The sequence below is a fragment of the Poecilia mexicana genome, unplaced genomic scaffold, assembly GCF_051168715.1.
Source record: "Poecilia mexicana isolate PSO_F unplaced genomic scaffold, ASM5116871v1 scaffold_7, whole genome shotgun sequence".
In the NCBI taxonomy this organism is placed as follows: domain Eukaryota; kingdom Metazoa; phylum Chordata; class Actinopteri; order Cyprinodontiformes; family Poeciliidae; genus Poecilia; species Poecilia mexicana.
This window is the reverse complement of record NW_028263376.1, coordinates 20,764,248-20,786,036: the sequence shown is the minus strand read 5'-3', so window position 1 is coordinate 20,786,036 and position 21,789 is coordinate 20,764,248. Positions and strand designations below refer to the sequence as shown.

General features: G+C 39.7%; 2 protein-coding genes across 4 annotated transcripts in view; one reads left to right on the top strand and one right to left on the bottom strand.

Annotated features, from left to right (window-relative positions):
* Positions 1 to 16,112, top strand: part of col9a3 (collagen, type IX, alpha 3) — a 25,678-nt gene extending 9,566 nt beyond the window's left edge. For both annotated transcript variants that reach the window (XM_088007229.1, XM_014986454.2), the window contains 30 exons: positions 701 to 736; positions 2,001 to 2,072; positions 2,180 to 2,233; positions 4,479 to 4,514; positions 4,840 to 4,863; positions 4,973 to 5,026; positions 6,108 to 6,161; positions 6,286 to 6,327; positions 6,417 to 6,473; positions 7,840 to 7,893; positions 7,981 to 8,034; positions 8,131 to 8,184; positions 8,289 to 8,342; positions 8,462 to 8,515; positions 9,002 to 9,055; positions 9,133 to 9,186; positions 9,268 to 9,321; positions 9,662 to 9,706; positions 9,779 to 9,832; positions 9,948 to 10,001; positions 10,527 to 10,580; positions 10,682 to 10,753; positions 11,203 to 11,238; positions 11,400 to 11,444; positions 12,620 to 12,652; positions 13,264 to 13,410; positions 13,496 to 13,550; positions 13,631 to 13,813; positions 14,902 to 14,979; positions 15,066 to 16,112. In XM_088007229.1, coding sequence (XP_087863355.1) covers positions 701 to 736; positions 2,001 to 2,072; positions 2,180 to 2,233; positions 4,479 to 4,514; positions 4,840 to 4,863; positions 4,973 to 5,026; positions 6,108 to 6,161; positions 6,286 to 6,327; positions 6,417 to 6,473; positions 7,840 to 7,893; positions 7,981 to 8,034; positions 8,131 to 8,184; positions 8,289 to 8,342; positions 8,462 to 8,515; positions 9,002 to 9,055; positions 9,133 to 9,186; positions 9,268 to 9,321; positions 9,662 to 9,706; positions 9,779 to 9,832; positions 9,948 to 10,001; positions 10,527 to 10,580; positions 10,682 to 10,753; positions 11,203 to 11,238; positions 11,400 to 11,444; positions 12,620 to 12,652; positions 13,264 to 13,410; positions 13,496 to 13,550; positions 13,631 to 13,813; positions 14,902 to 14,979; positions 15,066 to 15,250 — 1,902 coding nt within the window. In that variant the 3' untranslated portion in view covers positions 15,251 to 16,112. The remainder of the gene's footprint in view (positions 1 to 700; positions 737 to 2,000; positions 2,073 to 2,179; positions 2,234 to 4,478; positions 4,515 to 4,839; positions 4,864 to 4,972; positions 5,027 to 6,107; positions 6,162 to 6,285; positions 6,328 to 6,416; positions 6,474 to 7,839; positions 7,894 to 7,980; positions 8,035 to 8,130; positions 8,185 to 8,288; positions 8,343 to 8,461; positions 8,516 to 9,001; positions 9,056 to 9,132; positions 9,187 to 9,267; positions 9,322 to 9,661; positions 9,707 to 9,778; positions 9,833 to 9,947; positions 10,002 to 10,526; positions 10,581 to 10,681; positions 10,754 to 11,202; positions 11,239 to 11,399; positions 11,445 to 12,619; positions 12,653 to 13,263; positions 13,411 to 13,495; positions 13,551 to 13,630; positions 13,814 to 14,901; positions 14,980 to 15,065) is intronic.
* Positions 15,904 to 21,789, bottom strand: LOC106917473 (uncharacterized). 2 transcript variants are annotated; one of them, XM_014986457.2, is made up of 7 exons: positions 21,520 to 21,789; positions 19,777 to 20,359; positions 19,510 to 19,666; positions 19,259 to 19,412; positions 18,974 to 19,160; positions 17,888 to 18,029; positions 15,904 to 16,788 (listed from the first exon to the last, which is right to left on the bottom strand). In XM_014986457.2, exons 2-7 carry the CDS (start codon positions 20,349 to 20,351, stop codon positions 16,663 to 16,665), a joined length of 1,341 nt encoding a protein of 446 aa, XP_014841943.2. In that variant the 5' UTR covers positions 20,352 to 20,359; positions 21,520 to 21,789; the 3' UTR covers positions 15,904 to 16,662. The 2 variants fall into 2 exon arrangements, with proteins under 2 accessions (XP_014841943.2, XP_014841942.2); XM_014986456.2 differs by having other exon boundaries at positions 21,524 to 21,787.

The following is a 21,789-nucleotide window of genomic DNA, read 5'->3' as shown; positions in this document are numbered from 1 at the left end:
ATGAAACGTTTCATCAGTCTGACTCCTCCCGCTACTCCGGCTGCGTTTGTTAAACGATTACCTGTTGGATTTGGGTAGGCAGGGCTTAAAGGTGTGTCTGGGTTTATTGTTCTTACTTAGCAACTGTGAATCCTGGTTAAATAATTTCATTTTATTGCATCATCTTAGTGAAATACACTAAAATACTCATCCTTAATCTTTATTTTCCCATGCATTTATATGTGATTTTGCCTCCATTGTGTTTTTAACTATAAATTCTTAGTTTTGTTTAACACAGAAGAACCGTTTGCTTTTTTAAACGTCACCGATATCAGAACATTTCATCCCGTTTTAGCTCTGAATATTTTTACGTCTCCGGTAAACTTTGGGCACACAGACGACCCATTCATACATTCCCCAGCCCTGTGAGAGCATCTAGGGTTTCAGCTCGCACCTCCTCCCCGCACGGTCTTCAGACCGCACCGAGGGCCTGAACATGTGACCAGTCCGCGGCGCTTCTGCTTGGAGCCGTTTGTTCTCCGCTGGCAGAGAAGTTAAACACTGAACAGTGCAGCAGCTGATGCTCTTAGCTTGGGTTATGCATGGTCAAGATGCAGCCAACCGCTGGAAAGCTGCACACCTGAGAGGAAGTCATTTTGTTTAACACTGAAAATGCTGTGTAAGAAATCTAACTTACCTTTTTTTTTTTTCTGGTTGTCAGGGGAAACCAGGACCTCCTGGGTTGCCAGGGAAAGCTGTAAGTAATCCAGTCATCATGACAAACAGGAAGGACACAAGAGGTTTTATTTAGAGATGTGACATTTTCATGTCCCATTGCAATAAGTTAAAATCATTTTTAAAAACTATTTTAAGCCTTTTTATTCTCAGATTTTCCTATTATAAAATACAAAAAAGTTATTGATTTGAAATACAAAGAAAAGTTTCCATTTCTCCAGGAGATTACGTTAAGGAGGGCCAATTATATTGTTATTTATTATGACAGAGAACAAATTTATTATGTGATTTATTGCGCTAACAATAAACTCGAAGGTGAGGTGACAGTCAAAAAACTATTTAATATATTTTGCTCAAGTAAAAGTAAAAAGTTATCAAAACATGCAAGATTAAAAAAACATATTTGGCAAAAAGGTTGCAGAAGTACTGAGTGTTTGCTAATAGCATCCGATGCTACAATGATTTGGTATAATACAAACTAAAATAAAGAATAAATTATTACAAAGGAAGAAATTCAAGTCGAGGAAACACACATTTCCTAAGCTCACTTTTCCACAACATAAAGCATCTGAACCAATAACTATGACATCATTTACCTGACCTCCAAGTAGCAGAGGCTTATTAAATAGGAAATAAAAGTAGAACAATGAAGCTTGTGTAGAAACGAGAAACCCCACTTTGACATGAAATGGTGCGTTTTTGGTTAAAGCATCTTTGTTTGTCACTGAGTGAAGTTACTGGAGGTGAAGGACCAGCTTGAAGCAGTACCTGAGTCGCAATACTTAAAAATGTTACTAGACAAGTAGAAGTTAAAAGTACAGTAGTAGTAAAACTACTCTGAAAAACTGGATAGCATTTGTAAAACTCAAAAAACCGACTGATGTCGCTGTTTGAAACTGTTTCTACCACAGATGGTTTAAGCTTTTGTAAATATCATCCGTTGTCTAGATCCGCTTGTTGTTGTAAGGTCACAAGGGGCTGGTGCCAGTTTCCAGCAGCCATTAAGAAGCCATTAAGACAGGCGGGTCCAACCTGGACAGGTCAAAGTCCATCGCAGGGCAGAACATGCAAACTCCATGCAGAAAGACCAAGAAGCTTTTTTATCTCTATATTGTTCATCTCTCAATTCTGCCTATGTTGCATAAGTAAACTAAAACAAAGTGACAAAAAGCACTTCTTAGGATTATTCAGGTGCACACAGAAATACTTTTTTTGTTTGCGTTTTGAACATACACATTAATCTGCCTGGAAAAGACTTTATTAAATTTCTCCTGGATCGTTTGCAGGGCCCAAAAGGGAAAGCAGGAATACCAGGAGGACCAGGAAAACCAGGTCTCCCAGGACTCCCAGGAATTGATGTAAGGGTCCAAAATCCTCAAGTCTTACAGAATTACACAAGAAAGCTGCAGGTTGGTCAGGTTGTCTAAAAAGAGGAACGAGTAATGATGCTGCTATTCATCTCTAGGGCTTGACCGGTCCTGATGGTCCTGCCGGCAGAGACGGACCCCCAGGGGAAGCAGTGAGTGCATCTTCTGAACCTCTCGCATGTTTTAGGATGCAAGTAGAAGATTTTACCCTTTCCTGTGTCAACCAGCTGAAGTCAGCAACCATCAGGGTCCTGATCCATCAGGACCATGCAGGTTGTTCTGGTTCTGTTAAACCCACAGGCTTTAACAGGCCTCTGCTCTCTGTCAACTTAAATTTGTCTAATTGGCTCAACTTCTTGGTTGGGAATATTTTTAATGAGGGATCAGGATGAGGTAAAATTTTCTGCTTCTCCCTAATCCGGCCTGGAATCTGACCCATTTCTCGCAAAAAAAAAAAGAAAAAGAAAAAGAAAAAACAGTAGAAGATATGAATTGCTTTTCTAAAGGAAACCCATAAACTCTGAATGGTCATTAAGACAACATCCTGTAATTTAACAAGACTTATAGTTTTCACAATGCATCAGATTTATGAAATAACAGAGAATCAGTGACTTACTGCCCCCTCCCAGCTAATTAGCAGACTTAATGAGGAAGCCAGCTTTAACTCACGTCACTAATTACACAGATAACCACACTGTGACGGCCGGCTCCGAGTGATTAAGGGTGACGCAAAGTTTAGATGCAACACAGATTTATGAGAATTAGATACAAAATAAAAATTGGTGAACATTTGTTTTAAGTTTTCATTTAAAATAAAGAACAGAAAGGCCTTCAAAATAAGGCAAGTTATTGGAAATTAAGCTGGTAATATGTTAATAAGTCGAACCAAGCAGTTTTTACATTTCTAAACCTAATTGTAGAGGAAATGTTAAAATCAACAGGAACTAGAAAGTGTGATGAGCAGCTGCTCCAGCAAGTGATGAGTTCATTTGACTATTTCTACCACCATTATTTTTTTTAACACACTACGGTGACAATAATAGCTTTTTGAAAACCTTTTCACACATTTAAGTGGGCTGTGTTGACCTCAAGCTAAGCTAGGATACAGCTAACAAACTTGTATTTCAGTAATCCCATCGTTTTTCACCTAAAATTATTATTTTGTGAGTCTATGTACATTTATGGAAAGTGCTATGAAAAAGTATTTGCTTCTTTACATATTTCTTCTTTGTTTGTTTTTTTTGGTCACACTTTAACGTCTTAGATTGTCAAATACATGATATATGTGGTGAAAAACAAAGTATCTGAACCGACCTGGCCCGATGTCAAAATGAATCCTTTCCCCTGGTTATACTAAAAACTGATTATTTTAAGCACATTTCCTGCAATTCAGTTTCACAAGCCACACAAAGTCAGAATGTTTGCCACCTAAACAGAAAGAGTTTGACAGCATGAAGTAGGCCAGAAATCTCAAAGAGCAACATATCATGTCTCAAACTACACAAATTCAAGAGCAGATGGGAAACAAAGTCATTGACATGTATATGTCTGGAAAGGATTGTAAAGCCATCTCTAAAGCTTTAGTTTTTAAAGTGAACCATTATCCAAAATGGAGAACAATGGGACAGATTGTTCCTGGAGTGAGCAGTGGACCAAAATGAGAGCTTCAACCGCTGATCCAGATCAACGTCTACAGCACCACAGGCCTCAACTGCTTCAGTAAAAATCAGAGCTCATGATTCAACAATTAGAAAACACAAAGCACTTCAGGAAAAGAACAACATACCTACAGTTAAATGTGACGACTGTAGTGCGCTGGACTGCTTTGGATCTGGACGACATGGAGGTCTGCTTCGTACCAGACATCAGGAAACCCTGCAGGAGAAAATCCAGCCATCAGTTTGTGACCATAAGTTCAAATTCCCTCAGATTATTCAGCAGGACGATCTCCCAGATCACACCAGCATGTCTATCTACTGCTGAATGGCTAAAAATGCGTCATGTTTTAAGAGGATGACTTGTCTTGAAGGAGTGAGAAAAAAAAAATCGATATTTATAAAGCTACTCTAAAATCAAGCACAAATCCTGATATTAACATTGTTTTTGTTTTTTTGGAAGAGAATAAATGAACTCAACCAAACGTAACTGGATCCAAGTCCAACAGCCTCCTGAAAAGGCTTCATTCCTTTAGTTATCAGTGTTGTGCAGAAAATCACTAACAATTTTAGATTTTAAGAATCAACAGAGTAAACAATACTAAATGTTTAGTCAGAATATTACACATATAAGCTGCACCAGACCATTCACTGCTTCATATGAGTACTAATGGTGCCAATTCCTGCAGTTTTTACTGTAAACCACCTGGATTTGTTGGTGATTTTCTCTCGTTGGCTACAGGGTGAAGCTGGACCTCCGGGGCCACCTGGACCTCCTGTAAGCAATCACACACACACACTTCACACATACAGCAGATGTTTCTCTTCGAGTAATCCTGAATGAATCTGCTTCAGTGAAACACTGGATATGTTCATGCTGTGAAAATCAGCTCTAAACGCACCACCAGATGAAGAGGACACGGATGATGCTGCTTCCCTTTCAGTATCTGAAGCTGACATCTAATTTATAGCAAAAAAAAAACAAAACACTGAAATTCAGAACACTTTAGCTGCAGGGTAAAAACCATATAATGGATGTTGTTTTTATCAGTAAAATCCTGGTTCTTGGTGTGACTTAATTTGTCTTCTTGTGTCTTCCGTAGGGCAGGGGGAGACCAGGAGCCCCAGTGAGTGAACATTTCCTTTGAAACAATCTGATTACGTTTTCTGATTGCACCCTGGGAGCTTGTGTTTGTTGGACTCTGATGCCTTCATCACAAACACTTTTGTTTGTAGGGATTACCTGGGACCAATGGGTTGCCGGGCGGAGTCGGACCCCAGGGAGCAGCAGTGAGTCCGTCTCATATTTAGGGTTAAGGATATTTCACAAGGCCATAATTGAGCTTCGTATTAAACAAGAGGCTATTTTCAGTATAAAGGTGCAGGAAAGTGATCATTACAGTGCTTTAAAAATGTATAAATCTGACCTGTTTCACATTATCAATACGTTATAATTGGATTTTATGTGATAGATCAACATAGACAAGTGTGAAAAGGATGGAAGAGGGTACATCGCTTACAGATTTTTTTGTAAATAGAAATCTGAGGTGTGATATGCATATATATTCAGCCCCCATTAATCTGATGCCTCTAAGCAGGAATGAGATAAGTAAGTAGAGTCCACCGTCTGTATAAAGATATCTATTCTGTGAAAGTGTTAGAGATTTGTTAGGGAGCATTAATCAATAATCCGTTTCATGAAGGCAAAGAAACACATCAAGTTGTGGAGAAGTTTAAAACAGGATTAAGTCATCCAAGGCTTTAAACATATCAATCAGTCTCCTTAAAAACAAACTATGGCACAACTACAAGCCAACTAAAACATGTCTGTCCACCTAAGCTGACAGCAAGAGCGAGAAGAGCGTCAAGCAGAACTTCTTGGTAACTCTGGAGGAGCTGCAGAGATTCACAGCTTAGGTTGAAGAATCAGACAGGACAACTTTTAGTCTTTAACTTCACAACAGCAGAGACAGAGAAAGAAAATGAACAGGCCTCTAGACAGGAAATGTGCTAAAGGACTTGAGTCTTGGTAGATGCATATTATAGCATTGGTATCGGTTGATATTAGTCATCTTTTAACATATCGGTATCTGTTCAATAAATAAAACCGTGCTGATATTAATAATCGATATTTATTTCTGTCTTGTCCTAAATATTCATCTACAGCTGCAATGGTACGGTTTGAATACTTTTGCAAGGCACTGTAAATCGTCTTTATTGTGTCAAACTACCCAACGTTACTGTAAGATTTATTTTAGAGATGGACCTTAAGCTTTGCACCAAAGTGAGATTAGATCAGGTTGAACATAAAGACTCAGGACTTCAATGTTTTAATCAGAGCTGCTGAAAACGTGCCTTTATAATCTGTTAGGGTCCAGAGGGTCTTCCAGGACTTCCTGGACCTCCTGGCCCTGATGGACCCCCGGTAAGTGCAATTATCATCACATCATATCTGCTGCTGCTTCCAGCTGGCGGCTAAATGGGAACCAAACAATACAGCGATGCCAGAAATGAAACAGATGTGATCTGTGCATTTTTCCCTCCATCAGGGGCTTCCTGGCTCTCTTCAAGATCTTAACGGTGACCTTCTGGTAATATGTCTGCACTGCACACCTCAAACTCTGTCATCTGAATATGGGTTTTTCAAACTGCGAATGCATCATATCTCTGTCGTCTTCAGTGTCCTGCTATCTGTCCTCCTGGTCCCCCCGGCCCGCCCGGGATGCCAGGATTTAAGGTAAACAGTTCATTTAGTCATTTATTTCAAATAGACAATAAAAAGTAAAAACAGGAGCAAGACAAATAGTAATGCCAATTGATATGCAATTTGACACATTTTGCAAAAAGAAGCGGGTAGAAGATAGAAGATGCTATTATTTTCTGCCCCTCTCAGCCATAAACCAGTTAAACTCTTAAAGTATTTCCACATTAAATGATGCATAAACGTCACATTCCCATCATTGTACAATTAATGCACATTATTAACATCAACAATAGTAATTTTGGCCTTTGGGACACCCATCCTATACAACTTATGCTCCAATCAGTTCATTTTTGCACAGTTTTCTAAGCTGGTTTATATTTGTATTTTTTTGTTTGAGCCCATAATTTAGTCCATAGTTATCCCACATACAGATATATGAAAACTCTTTTTGAACGTTTTCATACTTCCATTTGTGTTTCCACTGCTTCTAAAAGCAGCCAAGGTGCTTAAAAAAACCTACCAACCCGGTTGTTGCCTATAAGTTTATGTTTTTTTGGTGTCTGGAAAATGACCCGTTTCAAAAACCGCCAGAATGTAACGTCACAAATCAGCAGGTACTCACCTAGCTCACCTAGCAACCCCAGCTGAGGCCAATACGTTACCTAGCAGCCCCAGTGAAGCCCAGTGCATTACCTAGCAACCCAAGCAGAGCTTCAAAATGTTTGGTCAGCTGGTTTTACTGCTGCATAACGGCTGCTGGAAAAGGGAAGTGTTTTGTTGGGGACTTGGCATGCAGAAACCTCTTGCTGCTTCCTTCTTTTTTGTGCAGGAGGCTCGACTTCTGCTTTTCAAAGATGAACAGTTGGCCATTTTCATGTGCGAGTGTAAATGCTGATTTGGGGGGCGTGGCCAGCAGCAGATTCTTCGGATTTAAAGTGATAAGAGGCCCTAAAACAGCTCATTCTGAAAGGAGCTAAAAATAGGCGGATCTGCGCAAAATAGAATCTTATTGTCCAAGAACAATTTTGTGCAAAAAATGTAAAGAACATGCTTTGTTTCTATCTACCCAACCTGCACAAGGAAGCATAATAAGGACCTTTAAATTATAATCGCCCTCTTTGTGTCAACACATCTTTTGAATATTGTGTGGAAGTTGACGGTTTCTTTCTTTGAACATAAATTGTACAGTTTTGAATTTTACAAGGTCGCATAATTTCAGTATATTTAAAAAATAATTTCCCGCTTTATGTAGGACTCTGATTGCTTTTATGTTGTATTGCGTACAGCGGCTGTAAGTTTGCTGTGTATGAATTGCTCCAACAATTTATTTCTAGCTGTTTGGATTTAAACGCCCCAAGTCAACTAACCTGCTTCTTCATATTCATGCTTCACCACACAGGGACACACTGGACATAAAGGAGACAAAGGCGAGCCCGGAAAAAACGGAGAGAAGGTGAACTGAACATGTGAGACAAATAAATCAGCTGTTATTTATGAGACTTACCTGACGGTGGTTTTAAGTGTCGGCTGTCATCTCAAGGGGGATCCAGGTCCACCGGGACAGCCGGGTGTTCCAGGAACTGTTGGTCTGCAGGTGGGAATTTGTCTCATTACTGGAAATTATACCAAATTTGATCAACTATTTAATCTTCAATGCCTGTTTTCATGGTTCATTCATGGTGTGTTTCAGGGTCCTCGTGGTCTGAGGGGTCTGCAAGGCTCAATGGGACCTGCAGGGGACAGAGTAAGCATCATTAAACCTGCCTCATTTTCCCTTTCAGCCCCTCAACAAGAATCAGACAGGTCTGGTGGCTTTGTTTGACTTCAGCTCCCTCTGTTTGTCTCCAGGGCTTCCCGGGTTTCAGAGGCAAACCTGGCGTAGCTGGAATCATCGGAAAGGCAGTGAGTCACTCCTAGTTTGTTTCATTTTTTATCACAGTGACTGTGTTTGTTGGTAGTTCACAGTGAGAATGGATGGCTGGTCAAAGCACAGCTGGGTGTGTTTCATCTGATGTCTGCAGGGCGACGTTGGGGAGAAGGGGCCGCAGGGGTTCAAGGGACCTAAAGGAGAGATTGTAAGTCGAGATACAAGGAGTTTAATTTTTCATCTATATGACACACAATCATTGTGTTGATGCTGCAAAGCACTTAAACTATTAGTTAGATCATGTTCTTTTTTGTCCTTCTGCAATCTTTGTGCTGTTTCAACCATTCACATATGAAAACATTCAGCTCTTTTTTTACCATGTAATTTCTACCATAACAGTTTTTAATTCCTAATATTAAATATTACAAAGTTTGAAACACTTTAAAACACATTTATGTGTTTAAAAGTACTAAAGCACTAAAGAAATGTTCTTATAATACATCTGAATATGTACTGATCAGATTAGTCTAATGTGCCATTATTCTTCAATGTATGCATTCTCTACTAATATATTTTAAATTATTTGCTCTCTTCAACAACATTTTCTGCTTCAGCTCAGTTTATTCAGCAGATCAACATTTAAATAAGACATATTCCTTCTAGTTAATAATGTCCATGTTATGTATCTCATCAGGGTAAAATTGGCCCCAAAGGAGCAGTGGGAGGAGCAGGACCCAAAGGGGAGCCTGTAAGTTCACATTAGGAGAAATTGAATGTGTGATGCACGTTTTGATATCTGAGGGTCATATCTGCTGATTTTTACAGGGCATACCTGGACGAGATGGGAAAGATGGAACGCCGGGGTTGGATGGCGAGAAGGTGAGCTGGACCTCCTCATCCGGGAATATTCTGCATAAGCCGAGACCCGAGAGGTCAGAAGGTTTTTCTTTCTGCCCACAGGGAGATCCTGGACGCCATGGGGTAGTTGGAGAGAAAGGACCAAATGGACTTCCTGTGAGTACATAATCAACTCATTATTCTCTGATTTATCACTTTATTCTCCATTCAGTGCCAGAGTTTGGTAATTATGTTGACTAAACTGTGCTGATATATAGCAGGACTCGATTTTTTGCTCACTTGAAATAATATTTTCTAAAAAAAATGTAGCAACTTACATTCATCATTGAATGTACGTTGCATTCAATGATGTCTTTAAGAATAATCTTTAAGGCATTGTTAAATGCAACTTGTAACTTCTAGATAAACTACTAAAACGCATCATTATCTGAGAACCGGAGTTCTTGACGGATTAAAAGCTGCTGTAAGTTTTAACATCCTCTCTTTTCCTTTCAAGGGTTTGCCAGGAAAAGCTGGAGCTAAGGGGTCAAAAGGACAAATTGTGAGTATTTTGACAAGAAAATACTCAGAAGTTTGAAGATGAGATGTTTATCCTCACTTCTTTTTATCCCAGGGTGATCCGGGGAAGAATGGGGAGCAAGGGCCCTCTGGAGAGCCAGGTATTCCTGTATGTATCTGATGGGATTGTTTGGGAGGGTCGTCAACCGCTCCGCAGAGTCACATGACCTCTAGATGCGCACTGTCAGGGATCTTCTAACTTGTCTACAACCTGTTCTCTTCAGGGTGAAATCGGCGTTCCAGGAAACAGGGGGATAGCAGGTCCCAGAGGAGTGGCTGTAAGTTAAAACTGCTGACCAGTCATATAGTAACATGATGAATTAAGACAACAAGACAACCATGAGAGTAAACTGTTAAATATTTGTCCAGCATATAAAAAAAAAACTGCTCTCTACTCCAGTTTGCATGTCCGAGTGCTTGATAAGTGCATATAATGGAAATAATATGAAGCACCAAAGCTCAAATATCAGATTAACAACAAACAGTTGGCTTCAGCAGGTACTTACATGCTGCAAAAACAATTTTTAAAAAATTACAAACGTACCCGAGTAGAGTTAATTAGAAATGGAGGAATACATGCAGGGACATGAAAAGAAAAAAATCACAACTTAATAAGGCTTATACAGAAAAGCTTTTGTCTCAAGTTAGTCTTCAGGAAACAAATAAAACAAAACATCTAACAGGCTGTACAGCATAATGAATATTTCAAAGTGACGGCATCAGTTTGCTTATTTCCTGTTCTCTGAATCGAAATAGCCTCATAAATAGTCTAGTAGGATCACATGATTATGTCTTCCTAACAGGGAGGAATCGGACCAGTGGGCAATTCTGGGCCTCTGGGAGTAAGAGGCTTCCAGGTCAGCAACATGAAATCACAAATTATCATGTTTTTTTAAAGTTATTAATATGTTATGGTGAAGTTACTGATTCTGTGTATGTGTGTGTGAATCTGCTGCAGGGAGTCAAAGGAGCCTTGGGCGACCCAGGCCTTCCAGGGCCGACAGGACTCCGTGGGGAGTTTGGTGACAGAGTGAGTTCCTGCAGTAAAATGGGTCCAACTTGAATAAGCCTTGAATTTTCTTTTAACAGATTGTTTGAAATGATTTAAATGAAACTAAGTTAAACAAGCCTTAAGTGATAATCCCTAGTGGTTCTGTTTGGTTGGTGTTAATCAAAATGTTTGAAGAAATTTGGCAGTTTAGAAACAATACCTACCTCCACACAAACACTACATAGACGTGTGTGATCATGTGAGGTAGTAGCCAGGTCGTTCTTCCCGATCAGTTAAAAGTCAGGCTGGAGAATGTAGAGACACAAGGTGGCCTCCTGTTCAGAACCAGAAGACAGAACAAAGACGTCCTTTATGTCAGTCCAGGTTCCCCTCAACCAGCCCACCTCGCTCCCCTCCCGCTCTCACAGCAACAAATTCTCTGTATGTCTCTTATATATTGACTCCGTCTCTGTTTCCCACCTCTTCAGGGTCCAGTTGGAGCTTCTGGAGCAAAGGGAGACATAGTAAGTCACCCAAAACCTTCTCTGATCGTCATGTTACAATGTTCCTCCTTAGCGTTTTCTCCCCAGCTCTCAACAAACAACAGGCCATGTTATTGTTCTTCCGTGTTAATGAACATATGGTGCTTTAAACAGCATTAAACCAACAAATTCTCCTTCTTTAGGGCGTGGCAGGAAGTGATGGTTTACCAGGAGAGAATGGAGAACCTGTGAGTATTTTGTCCTAATCCAACTAGTGAAATTAATGTGTTTTTTTTGCACCAATCAGCTGTATGTTACAGCAAAACTCTGCTAAAACTAAAATAAAACTCTCAACTTAACTTATCAATAAATTTTTATCTGAAGCATAAATCATAGCTTTCCATTGAACTTTGAGCAATTGCATAATTAAAGATAACAATAAAATAAATTATTTAATTTACTTTTTAGAAAAATAAACATTAAATAAAATTAGTGAACAAATAAAACAAACTGCACACTTTTCTACAAGATTTAAACTGATTAAGACCTTGAAGCTTCTCTAGTATTCGTTTGATTTTCAGATACTAGAGAATAAAGAATAAAATTTCTAATTTTATGACCTAGCAGTAACGTTGAAGGGAAAAAAGAAGAGTTTGGGAGAAGAAGAAGAAGGAGCTAATGGGTGAAATTCACAGACTTCTAAGGAGGTTTTCTACATTCACTTCAGCCTCAGGACAAAGGAAAGTTAGTTGGTTTGGACTTTTACTTACTTTCAGAATAAACTGAACATGGACTGAAGCAAGAGCAGGGAGGAAAACGATTCAAGTTGTGTCAAGTCCTGTGCGAAGCTTTCACATTCAGTGGTGATTTGGGGAGCCGTGTGTTCTGCTGATGTTGGTCCGTTCTGTTTTATCAAGTCCAAGGTCAGCAGTCTGCTTGGACATTTCAGAGGACTTACTGCTTCCCTCTACTGTCAGGATTTATGGAGATGCTCATTTCATTTTCCAGCAGGCCTAGCACCAGCCCACACTGCCCAAACTACCAATGATCATGGTATTTTTGTGGTTGCTTTGGAGTATTGTCAACCTGGACTTCCTTAAATCATCAGCAGTGAGACGAGGCTGATCACCTACTCAATGCAGTAATTCAAGCAGAAGGAGCCCTGACCAAGTCTTTTGTATAGTAGGACGGCATTTCTGAATTCAAATCCTTATTTTAATTGTCCTTTTATGTAATAATTTAGATATCTTCATCAACTATAACCCAATAATCATCAAAACTAACAGAAATCTCTGAAAAGATATAAATAAATAAGTGAAATAAATGAACTTTTTGATAATACACTGAAATGCATCTGCCTTGTTTGTCTGACTCTGATCTGAAACTAAATGCTTGGACAACTAAGGTGTTTATCTACTTTCAGGGTCCGTTTGGGCCAGTTGGACAGAAAGGAGAGGTAAGATGATTAATCCATTTCCCCTGTCCTACATTTACAGAATCTCACCCTTCAAAGCGTCTCTCCAAATACAGTTTGTGTCTGCCAAACATACATCAGATGCTGTGTGGGTGTAATTAGCAGTGCAAGTTTGCTCCAAACTCCCTCTGCGTCTGTTCCTTCTCCAAACATTAAAAATGGCACCTCACTCTGAGCAGTTTCTGCCCGCACGTCAAAGTCACGGCACATGACGGCGCATTCCAGGTTTAATGGGATTATTTAGAGATAGGCACTGCAGCTTCAGCTTTACTGGCCTGTTTGCTGCTATCGCCAAGAGGGAAAGACAAGTCGCACTAAGCTGCAGTACAATTTGTGTAATTAGCGACACAGCGCTGATGAGCCTCACTCCCTTAGTCTCACTTACTGTTTGCTGTGCTCTTTGGAGTAATTATCAGGCAAGAAGAGTCCATATGAACCCACCCCCGCATTGTCTCGACAGGCCCAGTTTGTTTTCCTGGTGGTGTTTAGTCAGCGATTAAATCTCAGGGAGGTTTTTAGGAGTTTGGATTAAAGATTACTTGCTTCTGCAAAACATACTGAGCAATTAAACCGATAAATCTTGCTAACTGCAGTCAGGAAAGAGAGGTGAACTGGGGCCTAAAGGTGTGACAGGTCCACAAGGCGAGATCGGGGCCAGGGGGCCTCCGGGAAAACCAGGACTGATGGGCTTCCAAGGGGAGCAGGGTCTGCCAGGAATCGCAGGAAAGACCGGTGTACCTGTGAGTGGGATTGTTTTAACAAACAAGCTCTAGTTTTATCGTCTGACTTTAGGTTACATTTCATAAATGGCTTCTTGTGTTTCAGGGTAAACTAGCAAGTGAGCAGCACATCAGGGAGCTGTGTGGTTCCATGATCGATGGTGAGAAACCTTAAACCTGTCCTCCAGTCATGATCCACACATTTACCAGAGCTTACCTTATGGTGTCCTCCGTCATCCAGACCAGATTGCACAGCTAGCGGCCAACCTGCGGAGGCCCCTGGCCCCAGGAATGGTGGGCCGGCCTGGCCCTGCGGGTCCTCCAGGAAAGCAAGGGGTTGCTGGTTCAGTCGGGCATCCAGGGACACGTGGACCGCCAGGATACAGAGGCCTGCCAGGAGAACTTGGAGATCCAGGTCCCAGAGGTATGAGAAATTGTACAGTTTATAACAAAGTGCACAAAACGAGTCCTCACCTGGATTCCTCTGAACATGGCTCATCGATGCGGCCAAATAAATCAAACGCTGTCTTGTCTAACCGTAAATTTATATCCAGATGCATTTTGTTTCATCCATTATCGGCATCCAATCATGTTAAACTCCCTTGACCGTTTATGATGGGCTAGAACGTTTGCCATTCCTGTACTGTTATTGAACATCATGACAAAGTGGCAGCATGTTGGCAAGCATCATGCTGCAGATAGTTTCACTGCCAGTTGTGCTGCCACATTGAACAAATTGAGTGAAATATTTAAGACCGAAAACTACCTCCAAAAATTTCAATTTCCCTTGTAACTGTCCAGCTGGAACATTATTACACTTCAAAACTGCTTTGGAATGGATGAAACAGGCTGATATTAAGATTTTAAAAAGGCCCTGACATCAACACTATAAAAAGCAGTCATATTTTCTGGAAATTCAAAGTTGAAGTTGTTTGTTGCATCACTAATCCAAAATGAACAGTTCAAAAGCTGTTTTTACTTAACCTGGTAAAAACCAACACTTGTTTTATGCGTTCCTTCATACAGAAGGTCTGGACTAAACAATTGTCGCTGGAGGCATGGACTCTGTTGACGTTTTGAATTTTACCCAATTCATGACGTTTACCTGTGACTTGCATAATGTACGAGTTCAGCGCTATGAAGCTTAGCAATGCTGTAAATAATCACCCTGAAGAGAGAAGTGCCGAGCCAAACAAGATGGTTGATTATGTTTAGAAAGCATGGTCAATGTGGACTGAACGACTTCGTTTACTTTCACTGCTACCATTGCTAAAACTACAGGCAGACTACAATTCTAAAGCAGAGCAAAAAAATCGACAAAATTGTTAATTTCTTGCCGGGTTACATTTCTACCAGAGAAATTCAAGTAAATGGGAGAAAGCGCAGACGGAGGATTGAAGAGACATTAGAATTGAGACAAAAACTGGTATTACATACAGCATAACTACCTCCAATAAGTTTTTTTTTCAGAGGTCACAAAGCTGAAAATAAATGTTTTGTTTTTAATAACAGGTGATGTTGGTGAGGCAGGTGATAAGGGACCTGTTGGCAAAGCCATTGATGGGCCTCCTGGAGACCAAGGCCACCAAGGTATAAGGCGGATATTTTAAATCACCTCATGGACAACTGCCTCAAACACTCACCTGACCTCAGAAACCTTTTCTCACCCTCATTAGGTCTTCCTGGAGTACGTGGGATTGTCAAAGATGGCCGTGATGGGTCTCCTGGAGATCCGGGTGAGCCTGGAGAGTCTGGCAGGGCAGGTAGGACTGGGCATCAGGGTCCTCCAGGGATCTGTGATACAACAGCCTGCCAGGGAACGTCACCAGCTGGGAAATCCTCAAACCCCAAAAACAATTAAACCTGACTTCCTGCAGCCTGATCGCTCCGCTTTTAGGAGGGAAGGTTAACACGAGGAGGAGAGGAATGACAAGAGAACGTTCGCAACAAGTCCTCTTTATTTAAATACATGTATCACAAGAGAGGAGTAACATCTACAAGTGTGAATGGAGGAACATCCCAAGAGTGACAGGAACACCAAAGCAACCGAGACCCAAAAGATTACAGGTAACATCTTGAAAGAAAGAAAAAGAAAACAAGAGAACAACTGTAGTGACTCAGAAGTGTCACATAACAACTGGTATAAGTTTGTAAATGTTTCGATGCTCCATTTGTTTCGATTATCATCAACGCGACAACTGTGACCGTCTCTGATGTGAACGCCCATTTGACACGGCTTATTGTGTGAATCACAGGTGTTACCTCAGTATACAAACTGACAGTGTAAAATATGGACAAAGGTGCTGGAGCTGTATATGTACTGTAAAAGTAATAAAATAACAATTACCCAGATGCCCAGAAATTGTGTAGAAAAATGCAAAAAAAAAAAAAAAAAGTAACTTTTTTTTTTTTACAGCTTGTTTTTTGATATAACTTGTAAAGTGAAGGTGATTCACTAAAGCTAAGAAAATAAACAGGATAAAACTTGTGGATGCATAAATCAGACCTGTATAATTCATAAAGAAATTAGAAAAAGTTTATTTTTATTTTTCGGTTTTTCAATCAGCAATGACCACATTCACTGTGTACCGCCGGTGCTGTAACTATTAAATATACATTACTTTAAATACTATTTATTATTGTGGGTGACTGTTGTATGTACAGTAAGATGCTACAGCGACATGTTGTAAGAACAAATAAAGCCACTTTTCAGTAAAACATTACTCTTCTCTACATATCAAATGAGCCCAACACTTCATTATAACTCCATTAATTCACTATTGTCCCAAGTTTCTATATAAAAATGCATAAATATGAATACAAAATACAATATATAGAGAGTTGCAAGTTTAAGAACATCAGCTATAAAAGTAACACAACGGAACATTTAAATAAAATATAAAAATGATACGTTAATAAAACAAAATGGGTCGAGAGCAGTCCTATTCCCATATTCCATTTTCCAAAAGAAAGTTTCATCTTATTTCATCTAGTGTGAAATACAGTTTTTAAAGTTTATCAGCTGAATGGAACTGGTCTTGGGAATTCTGATACGAAAGTGACACCTAGTGGTCTTACGATGCAACTGCAGAAAACCTGCCATCTTTGAGCGTCTCTCAATCAGACAAAGGGAACTTTCCACTCTCTAAGGCAGAGTTAAATCAAACTTTTCAAACACATAAAATGAACTTTTCAGTTAAGCCCGACAGTCTCCATCGGTTTACTCACTCAATTTAAAGTGCCGTCTTACATGTGGATTAAATGTGAAGCAGATCATTGCTCAGCTGCAAGAGAAGTGCTCAGTGTCTTATCTTTCTTTGGGTTGGATGGTTGTTTACCTGGAGTGGGGCTGGACTTTAAAAACCTCTCTCTCTCATTATTGAAGACCTTCTGAAACTCCTGCAAAAGAAGAAATGTTCATTTCAAATATTTTCAGCTTACCCACAGTCATCAGAAAAATGTTTGAGAAGTGGAACGTAACTTTTGGGGTTTTATGTTTTAATACTAAACTGAACAATTAATAATATCTTATAAGTTGGGAATGCACACAATTTACAGAGATAATTATTAATTGGCAGCCAATCTTAATTATTCTGTGACTCGATCACAATTTGTCAGCTTCTGCTTTCCTTTACTTCAGTCATGTTTTGATTTAAAGACGCTTCAAAGTAATTTTGGTCCTGAAAAATGGTTCTCCGTAATGCTCAAAAATATACTGATCATCACCAAAAAGTACAGCCTGCTGGAAGATTCTGTTTTCTTGACCATTTGCTGGAAGCACCATCACACAGAGTGCGTATCAGGATGCCTCATTGTTGGCACTGCCTGGGACTCAATAAAACTATATGTAACCAGGTAGGATATTTCCCTACCTGTATAAACATGAAAAAATAGACTTAACTGGCTCTGAAAAGTTCAAATTAATAAAAAATACGTAAACACGAATCAACTAGACATCTATTCTACTCCAGAGCTGTTCCAGAAATGCAACCTGAATGGGGACCTGATAAGTGCAGAGTGTTCAGGTTCAAGAGAACAAGATCAAGGCAGATTGAAATCCGACCACCACTGACCAGGACATACAAAGTGAAACTGGGCCAAGAAATATTAGAAGAAAATCGGATCAGATGGACGGATCTGTGGCTGGATCAGTAACAGGAAACAGAGCTCCACTTCAACTCAGATGCCAGAAAGGTGGAGGTGAGAAGACTCATCATCTTCTGCTAGAAAATGATGAGTCAATCTTCACCGTCTAGTTGAAGATGGACTCAAAATCAACTCCTAAAACTACCGCCAGTTTTTAGAAGTCACTTTTCTTCAAGCTAAAAAAAAATAAAACTGCATAATTGTGCACCCAGGGCACATAACTGCAAGGAAATAAAAGCTATTTACAGTAAAACAGGTGTACATACAGGCATATCTTGAAAACAGAAATCAATTCAAGACAAAAGGAAGGCCTGAAAATGGCTTTATAAGTTGATGTTCTACACAGGCTTACCTCCTTGAAGCTGTCTCCATACATTTTTTTGATGTATCTTAGATAAGCTGTGGTCCACTGCAGCGTCGTGACTTTGTCTGTGTTCGAGTCACAGAATGGCACCATGGTGTTCAGCTCGTCACAGCAGGAGCGGATCCTCTTCCTGTACGTCACCAGACACATACAGTAAATCAAGTAGCACTGTGACGTTGTCTATCGAGACATTTCCTAAGGTTCACATACTACTTATGTTTATCTTTTAATAATTTATTCAAGTTCTTTGTTAATGGCAACAATCAGCTTTCAAGAAGCCCTGATCATTCATGTAACTTCTTTGAAAAAAAATCGTTCTTTCAAAAAGTGAACTGAGGATGCTAACATTAGTGTTGTGGATGTCTGTGCTGCTGCAACACGTCTTGCTAACTTGGGGTTAAGTGCCTTGCCCAGGGTCACACTGACATGTGGCAGGAGGAAGCTGGAATCAAACCTAAAACCTTCTGATCACAAAACGACTACTCTACCCACAGAGCCACAGTTGCAACAGAAATTAACCCCCAGTATACCAAGAGAAACTACTCTGGCACGAACCTTTGTATGTCCAAAAAAATGCAATTGTTTTAAAATTTTTAACATGTCAAAATCGATCCAATTAATTAATTTAAATTAACGTGTTACAGTCCTGGCACCACCAAAAACATTCTGTTTAGATGAAAACAATGATTATTTCATATTTGGATTAACTATTTACCATCTTAGGTTTATGCCTGAAATAAAATGAAAGCAAAAACATTACAAATGTTTAGTAAAATTTTTATTTATAGAAAGTCACGTTAAAGCAACATGGTCACCCACCGCATGTTTTCCCATGTGTCCACCTTCACAGCTTCAGTGGGAGTTAAGTAGGAGAATAAGAGGCAGCAAGACGTTGCCAACCAAATGCACTGAATACATAATCCACACCTGGATGATCCACATCAGGTGTGGATTATGTGAGCAATATCAGAGAAAACGATGTTGAGTGTGCAGCCAACATTAAATCTAAAGAAAATACTTTATAAGATAGAATACGAGGTGGAAATTCAACTAACACAGTTGGATATGGCTCACCTTCGCTCCCTCTCTTTGCTGTTGTGTTTCTCCTTGCGTTGGGTCAGTGACAATGAAGATCGGGCTCTTTTGCAGCCGCCCCTCCTGGACTTCTTGGATGGTTTCGGAGCAGTTTTAGCAGCTTTGGGAGGTTCAGGGCATAAGCTGCTGCAATGCCCTCTGTAGACGGTATGTGGCACCACATCCTCTGTGCAAAACAGCCATGGGATCAGACTTAGAAAAATGCTGTGTAGTATAGTAGACAAAGAAATTAACTGAGTTTCTAATTACAGTAATGACTCGTACTTTCAGTGAACATCAACTCCTGCTCTTCTCTGGGGTTGCTGTTGTCAGCGTAGACGGTTTTTATCACAGAGGTCTCAGGGTGAAAGCTAAATGAAAAACTGGGGGGCATTATTAAACCCTGATGTATGTTGGGCTCAGCCATGTGTGCAATAACCTGCAATTGCAGCAGAGAACATTAAGGATTAAACAGCTTGATTAAACGTGCTGCCTAAATCTATGAAACTGATTGGTGATGTTAATTTCTATCCCACCTGCCCAAAGACATTGGTTATCGGTTCGAAAACACCTCCGACGTGAGAGCTAGAGAGCTTAAAAGAATTTGCTCGGTCAGCTTTCACCCACTTTTGTGTTTGAGGATGTGTGGATGCCTCTTGAGCCTCTGCTGAGTGTTCAAATACTGTCAAAAGACTGAGGAAAACAGAAAAACAACGGTTGCTGCACACTATGCAAAAATAATATCAATACAAACATCATTACACGTCCTAAAAAAATGATTACACTATAAAACTGAAACTAACTTGCTGAGAACAGCAGAGTGGCTATCCGGCTGCGTTGTGGTGTCGGCACACATGCTGTTGAATCTTTTCTCCAGACACACTCTTGCGGCTGATATGGATCGGTTCTTGGAAAACTCCTCTTTGACAGTCACCTTGATTGGGCTTTCTTCACCTCTGATTCTAGCCAGCACAAAACTTGGAACCTCACCATAAAACACAGGAGTCTTTTCCCCTGGCATTACCAGATTGTGGTCATCATTTGAGGTTGAAGTTGACAAGTCAATGGCTTGACTGGACGTGTTGGGGGAAATCCCTGTAGAACAGGTGGCATTTTGAACCACTACTGCAGCTGAGGAAGGACTGGTATCAGAGTCGTCTGAAAGCCCAGGCTCCACTTGCGACTGGTTGAGGTGCTGAAGGTGAGAGTAATCAAAATCTGACATCTCTGTTAGATCAAACTCTGAGCTAGTTGTCAGCCCCTGACTCTGGGTCCCGCATACACCTTGGCTCCAAATCAAACCGATGACATCAGAGGTGTGTTCACTTGATGTAGATGACGTATGAAGAGTTTTATAAACTGGGTGAAAGGATGACATGTTTCACTCTGAAGATAGAAATGAAATAAATAAAAATATGATTTATTTCAGAGGCCAAAACCCACTTCAGGTTAATCACTGTTAAACATTTTGAATTAAATAACCATTACGCCAGCGTATTTTCTTAAAGAGTACTCATGTATAAAGTGGAAGTAAAATTATGCCATTTTCAAAACCTGCAAGTCTGGCATGCATCTGTAACAACTCATCTTTACTCTGGCTCCCCTAAATAAAATGTCACCAAATTAGTAAATAGACTGCATCAGTTTATAATATAATTTTAGAGTAAGTACGGCAGTCCTGTGTATGCTTCAGAGGCTCAGGTGAGAGGAGTCTTAAGCGGCCAAGAGGGAGGTAGTAACTCTGGAGGGGCTACAGAGTCACAGCTCAGGGCTGGGGAAATCATGCAGACATATTAGTCATGCCACACTAGCCTCATGGTGATACAAGGTGATGGCTGGCTCTTGCAATTGGGATAATTGGACAGATGAGATTAAAGTTAAACCTTTTGGTCCTAATCTTGAGTTATTTTGCATAGAATAGGCAAAAGAATAAATAAAATTGAACTCTAGACATGCTAAGCTAGTGAGGACCTAAATTCTATTAGAAATTGAGGCAAAATGATGTTCTTCAAAAATATTAACTCAAAGAAAGTACAAATAGACACCAGTCTTTTCAGATTTTTTATTTAAAAGAACTTTAGAAACTATTTTGTCTTCACTTAAGTATCGTGTGCTATTTTGTTGTTTAAATAGCTGGTAAAACATTCAAGATTGTGAGGTTTGCGTAAGAAAATGTGAACAAAAGTATAAATTCTTAAGCTACTTGACTTTTATAATGGTTAAGCTAAAAGTTTCGTACTAAGGAGCCCTACATTACGCCGCTGGTTGATCAAATTAAACAAAACTTCCTCTCATTAAAAGAAAGAAAAAAATTTGCAGTCTTTATTGGTTTATTGTTTATACTGAGACAAAATGTGCGTGCATTACCACATACATACTACGGCACGGCATAGATTAAGCTACTTTTTTTATTTAAAAATCAGACAAATGCGTATAGATTGCTTATGATGAGGCAGTGGAAAACGGCTACCTTAAGAGTAAAAACTATTTGATAAATTCTTAAACAAATGTACCTAAATATATCGATATCAATGAATAATTCTTACTCACGAGGCGGTTGTTGGAGGGATTTCTTTCCAAATGGACGAATTTTGTTTCTTCAGCATTTAAGCATTTTTTACCATAATTAGCAGCTAGCTGGTGAATGCTACATTAGCGTTTTAGCTAAGCGACGACCACACTAACGTTCGGCTACGTACACCGTCGCCATCTTTGAATACACTACACAATACCCATACCTAAACTAATTAATTATAAAAGTTTGCTTTATATATATGCACATATAAAAAAGTAAAATAGTTCCTTGCAGCTAGATC

Bases quoted from the DNA above. Each gene is read 5' to 3' on its own strand.
- LOC106917473 (XM_014986457.2), bottom strand. From the start codon at position 20,351: ATGTCATCCTTTCACCCAGTTTATAAAACTCTTCATACGTCATCTACA. The intron at 19,161-19,258 runs GTACGAGTCATT...TGTTTTGCACAG, and splicing joins GGAGTTGATGTTCACTGAAA to AGGATGTGGTGCCACATACC. The intron at 16,789-17,887 runs GTAAGCCTGTGT...CTTCTTTTGCAG, and splicing joins ATGGAGACAGCTTCAAGGAG to GAGTTTCAGAAGGTCTTCAA.